Genomic DNA, 15,091 nt, shown 5'->3' with positions numbered 1-15,091 from the left:
CCTTCACATTCATTCATTAATCTCTCATTGCTCCCTCTGGCCCCTCTCCATTCATTTTCAACATCAATGCTGATCCATTCCCAGCTTTTGTGAACTCTTGAATCTCTCTCGTTAGCTCTTTTCCATCTTTCAAACATCCCTGCTTATCAGTCTTTCACTGAGCGCCTTTGATTCCCTTGGTCCTCATCCTCATCACCCCTCTGAGGCTACACCAAAGAGAAAGCGTCATCAAAGTGAAATGTGAACTTGAACTCTGAACTTTTCTCTGCAGAAAGATTTTCCATTAAGGGGAGCAACTGTACACACTGGCAGATGCTGAAATCGAAAGGCCCATGGAACATACATATATGTATACACACACAGCTTCATTGCACTGAGTTATGTTCTAAGTGTTATTAAAAAATATTTGTCCTCTTACTTCTGTTTTTGTTTGTAGCACCTAAATGCTTCAGATTATCACATCGATTTTATCCTGAGAAAATGGTAAATCCTCTTCAAACTAACCTCGGCCTTCTAAGGAAAATTATCTTATAGAACTATTTAGGGTTTGTACCACACTTGGCAAACATTGGCAAGCATTTGCAATACCTAGCATTCAGTCTTTCTGAAGTTATTTTACAATGTCTTCCCAATCCTTTTTGCAGGATTGTTTGAGTTCAGCTACACTGGGTGTTTCAGAACATGGACGACCTATTTAAGTCTATGCCACAAAATCGCAATAAGATTTAAATCTCAATTTTGACAAGGTCTCTCCATCCATCCACTGTCTATAGTATAGCAGGTATAGTACATATACTCAATACCTGCTTATCCTCAAAGGGTCACAGGGGAGCAGGTGCATATCTCCAGCAGTCATCGGGTAAAAAGCATCCTGTCCAGTCAGTCAAAGGGAACCACAGAGATAGACCTTACAAACAACTGCACACTCTCCTCTAAGGGCAATTTAGACCGATAAACATGAAACATGTTTCTTGAGTGCCAGTGTCAGTTTCAGTGTTTTTTTTCTCTCAGAAGTTTGAGAATAAAACCAAACTCCATGCAGCCGGATGCCAGGACAGGATTCAAACCCAGGGCCTCAAAAACCTTCAATCAGTCATAAGCTATTGCCTGATTTTATCCTTCAGAGTTTGGGGCTAAAGAACAGAATTCATGGTTCCATCAATTATAATATGATTTATGTCTTTAAAAAGCAAAGCAGTTCAAGATCATTACTGTGTCACCACCATATTTCACTTTAGATTTTATTCCAAAATGCTGCATAGTTGCATAAACAATGTAATAGGATACACTTTCCAAAACTCTTGGGGATCATCAGGATGTTTTTTTGGTTGATGTTTCTTTGTTTATTTTTGGTGAATATGAGATTTCCAATGCCACAGAAAATGTTTTGTATTAATTTCCAGTCTGATAGATGTCAGCGACTTTGTCATCTTTTCATAAATTTCTGTAGATAAGACAATGATGTGTTGCTTTTGAAATCCTTTAGTGTACTCCATGTTGTCATAAAGGTTATATTTAATTTAATTATTTTAACCAGAGATCTGGCAGTAATCAGACTGTTAGTCTGAAGTGTGGCTGTGACGAGTGAAATGTAATCAAAAATTTGGTTAATCAAATTTAATTCATAATTGAAGAAAGGGGGCAACTGCTTTTTTGCTCTTCAAAATAATATAATCGTTTAAAACATGCCTTTTGTACAGTCCTAGAGATCGGCCATGTACCTACTCTTTAGAAGGGAACTTGTTTGTCCTTGAACAAATTCAAAGGGTGAAAAGTATTGAAGACTCTTCAAATTCCTATCCATTCCTATGGAGCAAAATACTAAATAATTTTGGTAGAATGTTCAGGTCTTTACAGGATCAAGACAAATAGGGAAAGTTCCACTGAACCCAATAAAGCAGACTATTTCCTGCCCATCACATCAAAGTCTAACCGACATCTATAGGAATGAGGAGCAGGCAGAAAAAGAAAAGGATCTCTTAAAATACCCCAGAGATCTGGGAACCTGCTTGAGTTTGTTCAATTCTCCAGATGGCTAAGCGTTTATGCAATAAGGGAGTTGGAGGACCACATTTTTAAAGTCAGTGTTTTGAGTCAAATCTCTAAAAAACAGGCTTGGGCCGATTTACAACCATTTGTGAAGATCATCAGTGGTGATTACGCTTCTTAACCAGCGGGTTGAGGCCCAAAACACATGTGTCAGCTTGTGACAGGCACCAAACTCAACAACAACACTGCTTCCTGTTTCAAATGGTGAGAGAAAAACTTTGAATCAGTTCCTGCACTTAGAGGGATTTTTGCTGAGATTAAGCAATGGTTTACTTAGGATATACCCTTCTTTATATGTTTATGCCAATGTAAGATCCATGTGCTGACTCATTTGCCATCTCCATCTTTTTACCTGATTTGCCTTATGCCAATGAGAGGCGCCAACAAGATTCATTCTCAAAAGCCTTTCCAGTAATCTTACTCTTCAGAGCTTATCATTACTATAATGACAAGGTGCGTCTCTGTTCATTGGCTTTGTGTGTATATTTGAGTGTATTTTTTTCATTACCCGATGTGATTTCTATCTCAAAGGCACTGTAAGAAGACCTCCCACACACAGAGCCTGAAGACAACCAGGTATCGATGAGATAGCTCATTGTTTAATCAGATGTAAAGGTATTGGGTCAAAGACAGCAACAAGTAGACCATCTCCTGTGCTGTACAGTGTAGATGGTATTCATGTTTAATAAAAGAGTGCAACTCTACCATTAACTCTCAAAAAGGTTTAACAGAATATGTTTTTTTTCTTAAAAAAAGGAATCTGAAAAGGTTTTTAGGACCAACATACTTCTAACTGAAACGCTTAATTATTGTATATTTTATAAATTTATCAACATTTTGTATGAACTGTAATTATTTTAATTTTGTCATTTGTCATGTATTTGAATGATTTTACTGTACAAAGTGCGTTTTTAAATGATGGACAGCAGCAGCTGGGTATAAAGCCAAGCTAATGGGGACCCTAAGCAATAAATAGGTGCATGTGTGCGCGGGCATGCGTGTGTGTGTGTTTTGTGGCCTTGTATTTGTTATAGTGTAGGGTCCAGTTTTCCAATAAATATTATGTTGTGAGCTCATTAGAGGTTTCCTTTGAGATGGCGGTTAGGTTTAGGACTATTTTTCTATTTATTTATCTTCGGTCATTTTTAACCTTTCCATACAGAAGTAAAAAAAAAACAAAGATCAGCAAGATAGAGTGAATTTAGGTTAGGTGTAGGGGTAGGCATGAACCGGTAATGGCTGGTTTAGGGAAAGGGACAGAGTTATGCTATAGAAATTAATGAAAAACGAATGGAAGTCAATGCAAAGTCCAATGTGCGCGTGAATATGTGTGTGTGTGAGAGAGAGTGCAGGATTTCTAGCTATTTAGGGAACACAGGCCTGCTTCACAGCAAACAGAAAGGTAGGTTGTAGGTTTTCTGTAGAGGACTTCATGTCTTTCATGCCCGGCCCCTAGTACATTACAACTCGAGCAATTTGTGCGTCTGTCTGATGAAAGAGAGAATGTTTGCAGAAAATTATTAATTTGGAAAGCAGAGAAGTGGGGTATGTATTTTGGGGCAAAGTTGAGAGGAACAGCCAGGGTTGAGGAATTGCAGGAGTGGAAGTCCAAATGCGCTCGTCTAAACATGCACGCTGACATTTATACGCTGACCCCACAGATTAGACAATTAAACGACCAAACACGCTCATTAGCCGGGGGATAGCTGCGTGGGTGGTGGGGGAAGAACGGAGGAGTATGAGCGGAGGAGGAAGAGAGAGAGAATTGGTGGAAAATGGGGTTGTTTCACAGCTCATTGGAGATGCTCTCGCTGGCCTGCAGTGTCTGCTGTTTCCCTCATGGTTTCCAGATGCTACCATGACACAATCGGAGCCGTGACTCCTACCGTCAGGCTCTCGCATTGAAAGCAGGACCGTTGCAGCCGACACCGGGGTACAGTCTGCAGTTTGTCAGCGGTACACTATACCTGCACTGTGGTTAAAGCTGACAAGTGTGGGTGGCCATGGACAGGGTGTCTTATTCCCTGCTAGAGCAGCATAATTAGACTGTGTGTGCAATGAGAGTGAGAGCGAGAGACTCACAAGGACAGGAGGTTGGGGAGATCCCATGGAGCATCATCAGGAAGTCTCTCCAGTTGGTTGTTTTGTAGCATCCTAATAAAGGCACAAACAAATGAGTCAGCTTCAGGCATCAGATCAGTGCAGTTAATTTGTCAGCTCACATCAAGCAGAACAAATAATTCCATTGTGACGGAAATCTGACACAGGAGGTAGCGTGGTCTGAGTAAGTCTGAAGAGAAGCAGAGGAAAAGGGGAAAACAACCAGGACCTCCTTGGGTGGGCTGGTGATGTCATCCTCAAAAGAATGGCGCAAAAATGAGGGGGAAATGGGAAGGAAACAATTGTCTTCTCTCTTCCTTCCTTCATTTTTCATTTTCTCTATCTATTGCTCGACATCAGTTTCTACAAAGCATATCAATCTCAATATGTTTCTTAGCGGCACTGTTGTGGGCAACTGTAATGATGCGACTGTTGCTGCCATTATTTTCAAAATAGGACATACAAATCTGACCTGAGGAAACTACAATTGGATAAATAGCATTTATGTGTCTTGCCACAGTCTCAAAATGACTTGCTGGTATTAGGTCTGTACTTTGGCTAGGCCATTCTAGCATATGACTATCCTTTGATTTAAACAACTCCATTGCAGCTCTGGCTAAGATTTAAGAGTCTTTCTGCTGTAAGGTAGCCCCACTTCCCCAGTCTATCCATTTCCCTATTAGCTTTAACATGTTTCACTGATGGAAAAAAGCATTCCAAGAGCATGATGCTGCCACAACCATTTTCCACTTTGTCGATGGTGTGTTTAAGCAGATGGACAGTGTTACAATTCCACCACATGTAGCATGTTGAATATAGACTAAACAGTTCCATTCCAGTGAGCAAATGAGCAAGTGAATAAAAAATATGAAAAGTGGGAAAACAACAAATAGAAAAATAAATGGACTAAACAACTTTTCACTATTTTGGTTTCATCTGACCATAAAGCCTTCTATCATGTATCATCTTTTTGCCTCTCTTTTACAGAAGCCAGAGAAATGGGTACTGGGCTAATCATTTACAGTTTTTCCCCATCTGCAGCTACACCAAAATTACCACGCACTCCAGTTTTGGTAAACTGTGATGTCTTTGTTGTTTTGCAGTTGTGCCATGCTCTTTCCATTTTCGGATAAAGCAATGCTCTTGTAAGATGTTTAAATAATGTGATATTGTTTTTTAACCTAACTCTCCCTTAAGCTTCCCCAGAGGTTTATCCCAGGCTTTTCTGTTGTGTTCCATAGTGCTGTTTGTTCACAAACTTTCACTAACAAACTTCTAAGACCTTCACAGAACAGTTGTGTTTATCCAGAGATTAAATGGCATACTCTATTTCTTAATTAGATCACTTCTGATTACACAGGGTTTTATTTAGGGGTTGGAAGTAAAAAGAAGCAAAATAAAAATGAATGACAAGTTTTCGTTTCTTTAACAAACAATTTTGAAATCGATCTTCTGTTTTCTATAATATGAAATATTACTGAATTACTGAAATCTGTGATAACATGGAAAAAAATGTAAAAGGATCAAGTGAATTTGAATAATTTTGCAAGACGTTGAAACACAGCATTTGAGATGTTGACATTTCCAAAGAGAATCCTGGAAAGGAATCTGTTTGCCTTGAGGCCTAACTTCTGAAGTTAGTTTCATTGTCGTAGTGTGAATGAAAACCTTTAGACATGTATTTGTTTTTTTTAATTGGTATCGGTTGAATTTATGGCTGGTAGACTTTTTATATCTTGGAGGGTTTCACAAACCATGATCTTAAAATATACACCGCTTTGCCTTATTTCTTTCCAAATTTCCTCAGATTTCAAACTGCAGTGTAAATAGCTAAGTTTATATTTTGTGGCATAAATACCCCAAATCTTCCGAGCCAAGACCAAAGACGGGCTGCTTGCCATTGCTTGTGAAAACCTCCTTAGAACCTTTAAAAATTCACAGGAAATATGACCATAACTCAGTGGATGCCACACGTCCAAAGGTACTATGTGCTTTGTTGCTGACTTGTACTTTGACCATGCATGGGATGAGAACTGCAGTGTCAGAAAAAACAGCTTTAAACAGGTTCTGAAGAAATTTTTTGACACTTGGTGCAGTCCTGTTGGGAAGTCTGACTTGGAAGGCCAGACTTGTGTGTTTGTCCATAAATCCAGTCTTGAAACTTAAACTTGTTTAGGACTTGAAGGGAATTATAAGCAGACCATGTCTCTCTCAATCCATAAACTTTAACTGTTTTTAACAATCCATGGCCAGTGCATTTTATTTCAGGCAGGAAGACTGCTTCTCAGAACAATCCAAGATTGTTTAGCACTGGATTAAGTTAAAGCCATATCAGAACAGGACTAAGACATAAGGTGCTTACTTACAGAACTCTGAGGTTGTGAAGACCCTGGAGAGCGCTGCCTGATATATACCTCAGCTGATTCCCGGAGATTCGTCTGGAAGAGAAACATACGTTTTAGAAAAGAGCCTTTTTAAAGTAAAAATTCAACCATAGCTACACTAACTAAAAAGTTGTACAAGTCTCAGATGAACAGTTTTATCGTTTATTTTCCTCTACGATTTTGGATTAGGCTCCGCCAATATGACTTCATTCCATATTTACAACTTTGGGGTTACAGTTGGGGCAGTATGCAAATAACAATATTTGATTCCTTTCTGTGTGGTTACTATTGGCTGAAAACTCAAACTGAAACCTTAACCAATCCTGGGAGCTCCGATGAGTGAGTAAAAACTGAGTGCACTGCAAGAAATTATATGTGCGTGGGGACATATGCAGTGTTTGTGCACACAAACACATGTGCAATGTGAATATGTGTGCCTATTCTCATGTCCTTGAGGAGAAATTGGGCCCGTTCTGAGGGTCCATGAGGACAGCACGGCAGAGAAACCACACACATTCACACAAGCAATCCAATCAGTTTGTTTATCAAACACAGCACCTAATGGTCATTTGCGAGTGTGTGTATGAAATATCCAAATAAATAACATTCAGTCCAACAGATTTAACTCCCAAGGTCACAAGCTGGAATCGCAATTTAAACACAGATTTGGTTCTTCACAGCCCAAGACCACCCACTTTTATTAAACACATGCACACATACGCTAAAGGTTAGTCATTGGCACCCTCCTCCAAATCAGACCAATTCTCTACAGGTGCAGCTTTATGCTAAGCAGCTTTTTGTCTGGCAAAGCTGCAACATGAATATCAATGTACTGAAATATTAGTATCAAGGACTGTCTGCTTTTCCAACATGCTATCATCCATTCAGTAATGAAGGAGAACTCAGGAAAAACTTCATCTGACATCTGATGTTGCTGTCAGCATCACAGATGATTATTACTGCATAGTATTGAACTGCACAACTCCAATCACAAAAGCCAAATCTCAAACTCAGCTCAGTGTAAGACCATTATAAAACTTAGATTTACTAAAAAAAAAAAGATGTGCATCAGTATAATAAAATACAAAGTTATAATAGCTACAGTTCAGTTACTTAATGCTACAGTTCAACTGACAGTGATTGATTAAATGTCCCTCACAGCGTCTGGATGTCAACGGAAAATGCATTGGAGACATGTGGTCTATGGTCCCTGAATTTATGAAATCTAGAAAAGGAAGTTCAGTTTTGTCCGTTCGTCTGATTTGTTTACAACAAATGGTTTTACTGTCTCTCAAAAAACGAAAGCTCTCCAACCCTTGGGCTGTGTCAGGTTTTGTTGTTGCATAAGATTGCTATTTGAGGCAATTAAAAAGTCACATTTCTAGGGAGAAGTGTTGAAAGCTCTACGCAATTGTAAAACAAATCTAAACCAGTATTTGAACTTAGTTTATATTTAATTGTCTTCCAGAATGCTGTCTCCCCTCTTGTGTATGAAAAATGATGTGTATTTTGACGCCAATTGTAACAATCCTTGGGATTTGATTTTAATCGTGATTAGGATAACCTTCAGTGATGTTTGGAAGATAATTAAGAAGTCGTCATGATGAACTGCTGCAGGCAGTTGACCATATGACTGTAAGCAAGGATGTAAGACATGAAATATGCCTGGGAATGGAGACTGAGCAGCACTCCTTCTTGCTGCTAATTTTTGTCTTTTTGATATAATCGATAGTTTAGAGTTGCAAGTATAGTTGAAACATGTACAACAGCAAGAGAGAAACATAGCAACATCTTTGAATTGAGATAGACATACTATCAGTCCTGACTGACAGCAAATATTCAGTTGGCAAAGTGAAACATGTTTCCTGACAGTGTGGCAGATAAATCTAAGTTAAGACCCAAAGCATTAACGGAAGTGATCAGAACCATCAAGTGGTGAAGCTGTTGGAGATGCGGGATATAGGCAGGTAAAGAAACACTGTTGACCAAAAGATCACACCGATTTCTGATGCAAGTCCTCTTTCTGATTGGACACTAAGAGATGTAAGAGATGCTGTGATAAGCTCTGCTTTATCTGCTTCCTCTGAAAAAATATTAATATTCTCAAAAAAGAGCCAATTTTCTGTCATTATACATATTTACTGTACATAAAATGACAAACACACCAGCTAGTCAGCTAATTGCTGTTTATTGTTCACAAGTAGAGATCAGTGGTGTATGTACTGGATGAAAAATAAATGATTGCATCAAAGTCTTGCAATTATATTATATTTCAAGTTTTAGATAATAAGCCTTGTATTTATGTTTTTGTGTGAGCTATCAAAGAACTACACCACAGAATCCAAATTAACAGTCTGGAATTACACTTTAGCCTTTTGTCTCCTTCTTCATTTTCAGACTTTGTCAAACAGACAATTTGTGTCAAAATTGAAGATGGATATTTAAGAAAGGGGGGGAAAAAACAACATCAACAGAACACTGACAGTTGCCATGGACCATCTCTTTCCATGGTATGAGTACGTGCATTTTTGTGTGTAAAGGACCGCATGTTTGAGTGAATGTTCCACACTCGGGCTTTGAGTCGTTCCTCATCAATCTCATTCTAATGAAAGGCGCCTTGCACTTGTCAAACCGGAGCTCCGGCTGTTTTTGCTTTTAATTTGATTTGGGGATTGCTAGAATTGTTCTTGGCCCCTGCTCTGCATAGATTAAAAACTACACCTCGGCACAGCTCTGCTAAAATGATTTATATATAAAACAACAGAGGACAGTGGTGTTGAAATGTAAAGGGGAGAGAAAAACAGGAGTGGCGCTGCTTTTCATGAAGATGAGACCACCCTGCTATCAGCGCTAATCAACGAGGACTTTACTGAAGCGTGCCAACTGCTGATTATCCTACGTATCACTTATTGCCTCAGAATAATAAACAAACTGACAGATTAAAGAGTTAGAGAGCAAGGATGAAAAACAAGATCATTTTTTCTGGATCCAATCTTGCATAGTGATAGAAGAAAAGCAGAGCGTTGGTGAGTGATGGGAGCTGATGATGAAAGAAGACAGAGAGATTAAACAGGACTTATCTGAGAACGCACCATTTTGCACAGCAGTGTCTTCTATCTGGACATGCTCATTTGTGACACATAGAAGTAAAATTCTGACTGTAGCAACCTTACTGGTGTTTGACCCCTCAGCTCACTCCCAAGGTCAACCACTTAACCTGCCATTAACCTCCAAATTTGTGGGAGTAAAACATACACAGCAGGAGTGTCTGTTCTGTGTGAGAGGCTGTGTGTTTCTCAGGGATAGACTTGCTGACAAATGGTCATGTTGGCAGCTTTAAAATGAGAACTTCTAATTGACCTTGATAGTCCCAGCTGTGGGCTGCACCTGGAGCATCAACGAAGCCAATATCATAACCTCTCAAACCCCGACCGCATCATATTCCTGGCTTATCAGCAGACAATCTTATCGTACAGAAGTAGAGCAGGGTAGCTCTGGCTTCTTCTCCCGACCTCATTCCTCTTACATTTTAACTGCGTTGCAGAAAGAGTGATTGCTGAAGCTGTTTGACGAGGCTGGATGAATTTTTCTACGCTCTGTTTGTGGTCAAGACAAGGCTAGATTGATAACAACTTAGTTTTAGACCAAGAAATGGAGCAGTCATGTTTTATTTGTATCATTTTAAAAATGCAAATTTGCAAAATTGAATTTGAGAAAAAGAAAGAACAGCTGCTTTGTCAAATAGTTTTTCCTATATGGCCATGTTAGGCTGCTGTCACATTGTGTCTGTTAGAGTACTGAAAAAATGCATCTAGAGCCATAAAACAGATCTTGTAGCATATCAGTTTCTGTCACTTCTTTAATTAATGTATATGCATAAGGCATATGTCTGTTGAATGCTTGAGTGACCCCAGTGGTCAGAAAAAATTACTGATTTAATCAGAAAGTAGGTCATGTTTCTGTTTCAAGTTCATTTCATGAGTTGAGATCATCTTTACTTTCATAGTATTTCTTTGGATTTAAGGATGGTATTGGGCGATTGTGAAATTTAAGTAGGAGCTGTGTTGGTAACAGTGGTATCTGCATTATACATTATGAGTGGGAGCTGCAACACCCACTTAGTTTTTTTTCACATCACCTGGTGGTCAAATTAAAATTACTACAAAAATGAATGGGTAGGAAGGTGATGCAGGAGAGTTATTTGCCTTAGGCAACATGTCTTCCTATGCCAATAAAACACAAAGCAGAAAATCTGGTGAGGGTGTCAAATCGTCCCCGTTCTATTGTAAAAATACCAAATGTAGCTGATTGATGGCTACATACAATGCAACTTGACAAAACCTGGTGATTTTGTGGAGAGCCAAACACAGAAGGAAAAGTGAAATGTGATCTGTGGCTCCACAGTGTGTGGAGACTTTGATAAAGATGATAGGCTGAAACCACTGTCGCCTTCTAAAGTGGATTACAGGAAGAGCTTTTTACAGGGCAACCATCCCCCTTCTGCCTCCTAGTTGCAATTTGATGAGAACCAGGTAGACCATCTTTGATACTAGAGCAGACAACCGAAGAGAGGGGGATGTCTTTGAAATATCAGGCAGACAAGTAAGCAGTCAATGTGTCTTAAGCGTGGGCATCTCTGCCCTCTCATTAAACCATCCACCTCTCAGTTTATTCTTTTCATGCTGCGTGTCACTGAGGTCTGAGTGTAAATTAAGAGATGATTCACTGATCAAAGCATTAACTGAAAGCTTAAAAAGAATAGGGCAATTAGAGGCAATGAAAGGGTTTGAAAGACAACAACTGCACAAACAGTTTAGTATCAGTGTTGATACTACGGTGAATCAAACGCAGGTTTATCCTGGTGAGATTTTCTACTTGCTTTGCATGTTAATGTAATTACTGATTTCTGGGTTAATAGAGATTAAATGTTCGTACTTTCGTGTCGTAGGGGTGAGAACTGAGCAAAAAGATAAAAATGGTTCTGCTTAATAGCTGTATTTTTCATTGACACTCCAAAGCTTCTCAAATCTGACTCTCTCTCTCTCTTCTGCATTAGATTCAAGTAGGTTGCCAAAAGCGGATTTGTATTGATTGCTTTGCTTGGTTCGTAAAAATGTGGGAAAAGCAAAAAGGAGAAAAGCAATATCAAAGGCAGAGATTTCCAGCTTGTAATAACCTGCAGTGAAATGAACAGAGGGGGCTATAGAATTAATTGGAAGGGAGGGAAACACAGAGAGAGGGGGGGCAGGCAGTAAGGTGCAGCCCAACATCAAACAGTTTACCACTCTACCAGTCACAACATGCCTGGCCCTCGCCTCTCCTTCTGCTACCATCCTGTGTGATAGTCCCCACTTCAAAAGCTGTCTGTTTCAAAACCAGCCCACCTTAGACCATTGGTTTGTTTTGGTAATCACTATAAGTTGTTTTCATTATAATTGCTTTACAGTTGTCTGCTTTAACTCATCTCTCTAAACTGTCTAGACAGAAGTGGATGTGAAAAAACCCCCAAAAAACTATGTTATATTTCTCCCTGCCTTGGAACACCGTTATTATCATCTTCCTCATCTCAGCACATTTCCAGAAATGACCAAGCAACATACCTTGGCTTTAGAGTAGAAACATCCTCCTTGGAAGAAGTACACAGCAGCTGAATGTCTCCATAAAGTGTCAGAATTTCATAGCAATAGAGGCGAAGCGAGATCAATGGGGTTGTAAAACATTTAGAATACTGGCTCTAGACAAAATCTGCAGGTGTGGCTCAATCCAAGAATGCATTCCCTTAATTCTCCAAGGGCAGGCAAATGTCAGGTTCTATGTTCAACATAACCCCCTTTTGTGTGGTTGTTATTGTCCGACCAACACCAATATCTGTTCTTTAAGGTGTTTTGGTTGACAGATGCTCAGAATTGCATTTGTAAAACAAGTGGTTACTCAGTTATTCTTCTTTCCTTCCACGATCACCATCATGACTATCATCTCATGCTTCACAGACTGCAGCTGCAAGAATTAGTAAAGAAAACAGTGTGCTGTGCAAACACACAAAGCTGACACACACACACACATACTCCATGTCCCCTCTACACGCACACACTGCAGGACTCAAGGAAAAAACAGTTGAGAAGAGTGACATGCTCACATTCACAACCTGAGGGAAAATTTTCAAGCTGTTTTTATTTTTTTCTTAAACAGGGACTTAGCTTAAATGTGCTGAGTGTCAGATCAAATATCGGCAATGCCACAGGAGTCTACGTTCAAAAGGTTGTGGGAATTTCTTTGCTGAATTTTGCACACTTTATACTAGAAACTTTCTTTCTTAAGACATAAACATTATGTCATATAGGTTTGAATATATTTAAAATAGTGTTTTGACACCTGTGTGGAAATATTAAAATTAGTGACCAAAACATTAAAGATTTGTTCATCTGAAGGTACTCCTAAGACTGTGAAGGCTGGGCTGGGGCAGCAAGCAACAGTTTCATTAAGTTTTAAACTATCTATTGCCACAAAACAAATTGGTTCTGACCAAACTAAGCACAGCTAAGTTTCATAAGAAATTTAATCCATATATAATAGTTTTTTGGGGTTTTTTTGGCATCAAAATACCAATTATACATAATACATGATTAAAAAACAAACTAAAAAAGTAAACAAGATAATATTTTCACAATCAAAACCAGCTCTGACTAATTTCCCTCGTTGGTGCAGTTTGTGAACACAGTTAACAGATTTCCATGCCAACGTATTGAGACCACCTCCTTCAGGTGTCATAGCAGATGTGGATGGAAAAGATGATCCAAATGCCTTCCTTTAGCCAGGACCCAGTACAGTAGGCAAACTAATAAATGAAAGTCACACTTCTGTTTTCCAAAGCTCAACGCATTGAGACGTCTCCTCAAAATCATTCAGTACTTCTCAGCTGAATGACTGAAATGGTACTCGGAAGCACTCTAATTATATGACTAAATAATCAGTTTTTTCTACCAGCTCAGAACACAGCATCTGCTTTCTGCATTTACATCTGATACTCCTGCCCTGGACACACCTTACCAATAAACAACTTGGACGTTCTCTTGCGGTTTGCAGTGATTTAGTTCACTTGGAGTAATCTTTGTATGAAAGGAAACCAAACCAGCAGGAAAAAAGCCATAGCTCAACCAACTCAATAATTGATTTGGGCTAAAGCACACAGGTCTAAAAATGTCCTGAGGATTCATTGGAAAGCTGGGGTGAACAATTGTGTTTTAATTGTAACGTAAAAGAGCCACCTGCACATCTCTGGTTTCAGGGAGTTGCTTTTAGAGCTGAGAAGCATAGACGTGGAGGTGGACTCTAAGAAAACCTTTCTCTAAAGAGATGACTAGTCCAGAGGCATTTGGCAGTAGGATTTTTCAATAAGCTGCACCTACCTGCTTTTGATTTTGCACAACACCTGTGTCGACAATAACCAAACCTACTGAAAACAGAAGCTTGAGCTAGTTTCCCATGTTCTGCTTCAATACTAAACATTTATAGCAATGTTTAAAGATGTGAGTACACTGATTTATTGCTAGTTAAATGTAGGTCCATAACAGCACTTAGGTTTTTTGCATGCTCTGTAGTTTTCAGCCTTACAAATGTAGTTGAGTCCTAATTTTAAAATGTGCATTTACAAAAATGCACAGAAATATAGTTTTCTGGATTAAGCCAAAGAAAATTCTGGTCCATCCAATTATTGACATTATGGAAAAAAATACTCTGTGACTGTACGGGACAAGAAATATTAAACTGTGTATGATCATATTTATGTACACTAAGGATTGAAAATTCCTCATAAGCATTCTTCTTTTAACTTGGAGTGCTGCTTATATAATTACATTAAATTGACCTCAAGCTATAATGTGTCTATTTTGGCTAATACTCACGTCTACAAGTGTATTTTTCTCTGCTGCATTCTCTGAAAAATAATTCAAGGTAGAAGACGAAAGCAGTACTTTGGATAGTAAAACCTAACCTATAAATATTTTAAGGACTGCATTCCCTCTCCGAGTGACTATCCGGTTCCCTTTTGTTCCTTTTTTTTTTTTACCACCATCCCAAAATCAACTAGCGTGTTACTGCAGGCACTTTCTTAGTGGGAGAGATCAGAGGCAAGCCAGACCCATCAACCCCATCTCCAAGGTCTGCTCATATCAACTGCTCAGGAAATGTGTGTTTCTTGTCAAGTGTAAATTCTGACAGCGGGGTTTCATAAGCTAAGTGTGAGCTGAATGATTTTGTACTCACAGTTCTGATAACAGGTGTAGTCGATGGAAGGCTCTGGGCTGGATCTCGCTGATGTTGTTCATACTGAGATCCCTGGAGGCACAAAATGGAAAAGCATCAATGCATACCTTATATTATTTGTGTGATGTGGGGGGAAAAAACGAATGATAAAATGTGTTTTCATTTGGCAAAATGTCATTTGAAGCAGGAGCAAGATGGGAAGAGGTTGGGGGGTTAGTTAGAGAGGTCGGGGTACAAAAGGGTGAAGAGGGAGATGCTGAAGAGAATTTTCCCCAATGAATCACAGTTGGGCAGCT

General features: G+C 39.1%; 1 protein-coding gene across 1 annotated transcript in view; it reads right to left on the bottom strand.

The window, feature by feature from the left end:
* Nucleotides 1–15,091, bottom strand: part of lgr6 (leucine-rich repeat containing G protein-coupled receptor 6) — a 48,916-nt gene that overhangs the window by 12,935 nt on the left and 20,890 nt on the right. The window contains exons 2-4 of the mRNA XM_028026781.1: nt 14,796–14,867; nt 6,516–6,587; nt 4,132–4,203 (exon numbers count right to left, since the gene is read on the bottom strand). Coding sequence (XP_027882582.1) covers nt 4,132–4,203; nt 6,516–6,587; nt 14,796–14,867 — 216 coding nt within the window. The remainder of the gene's footprint in view (nt 1–4,131; nt 4,204–6,515; nt 6,588–14,795; nt 14,868–15,091) is intronic.

The sequence above is a fragment of the Xiphophorus couchianus genome, chromosome 1 (genome assembly GCF_001444195.1).
Source record: "Xiphophorus couchianus chromosome 1, X_couchianus-1.0, whole genome shotgun sequence".
NCBI classification, from domain to species: Eukaryota; Metazoa; Chordata; class Actinopteri; order Cyprinodontiformes; family Poeciliidae; genus Xiphophorus; species Xiphophorus couchianus.
This window is presented reverse-complemented; position numbering and strand designations above follow the sequence as displayed.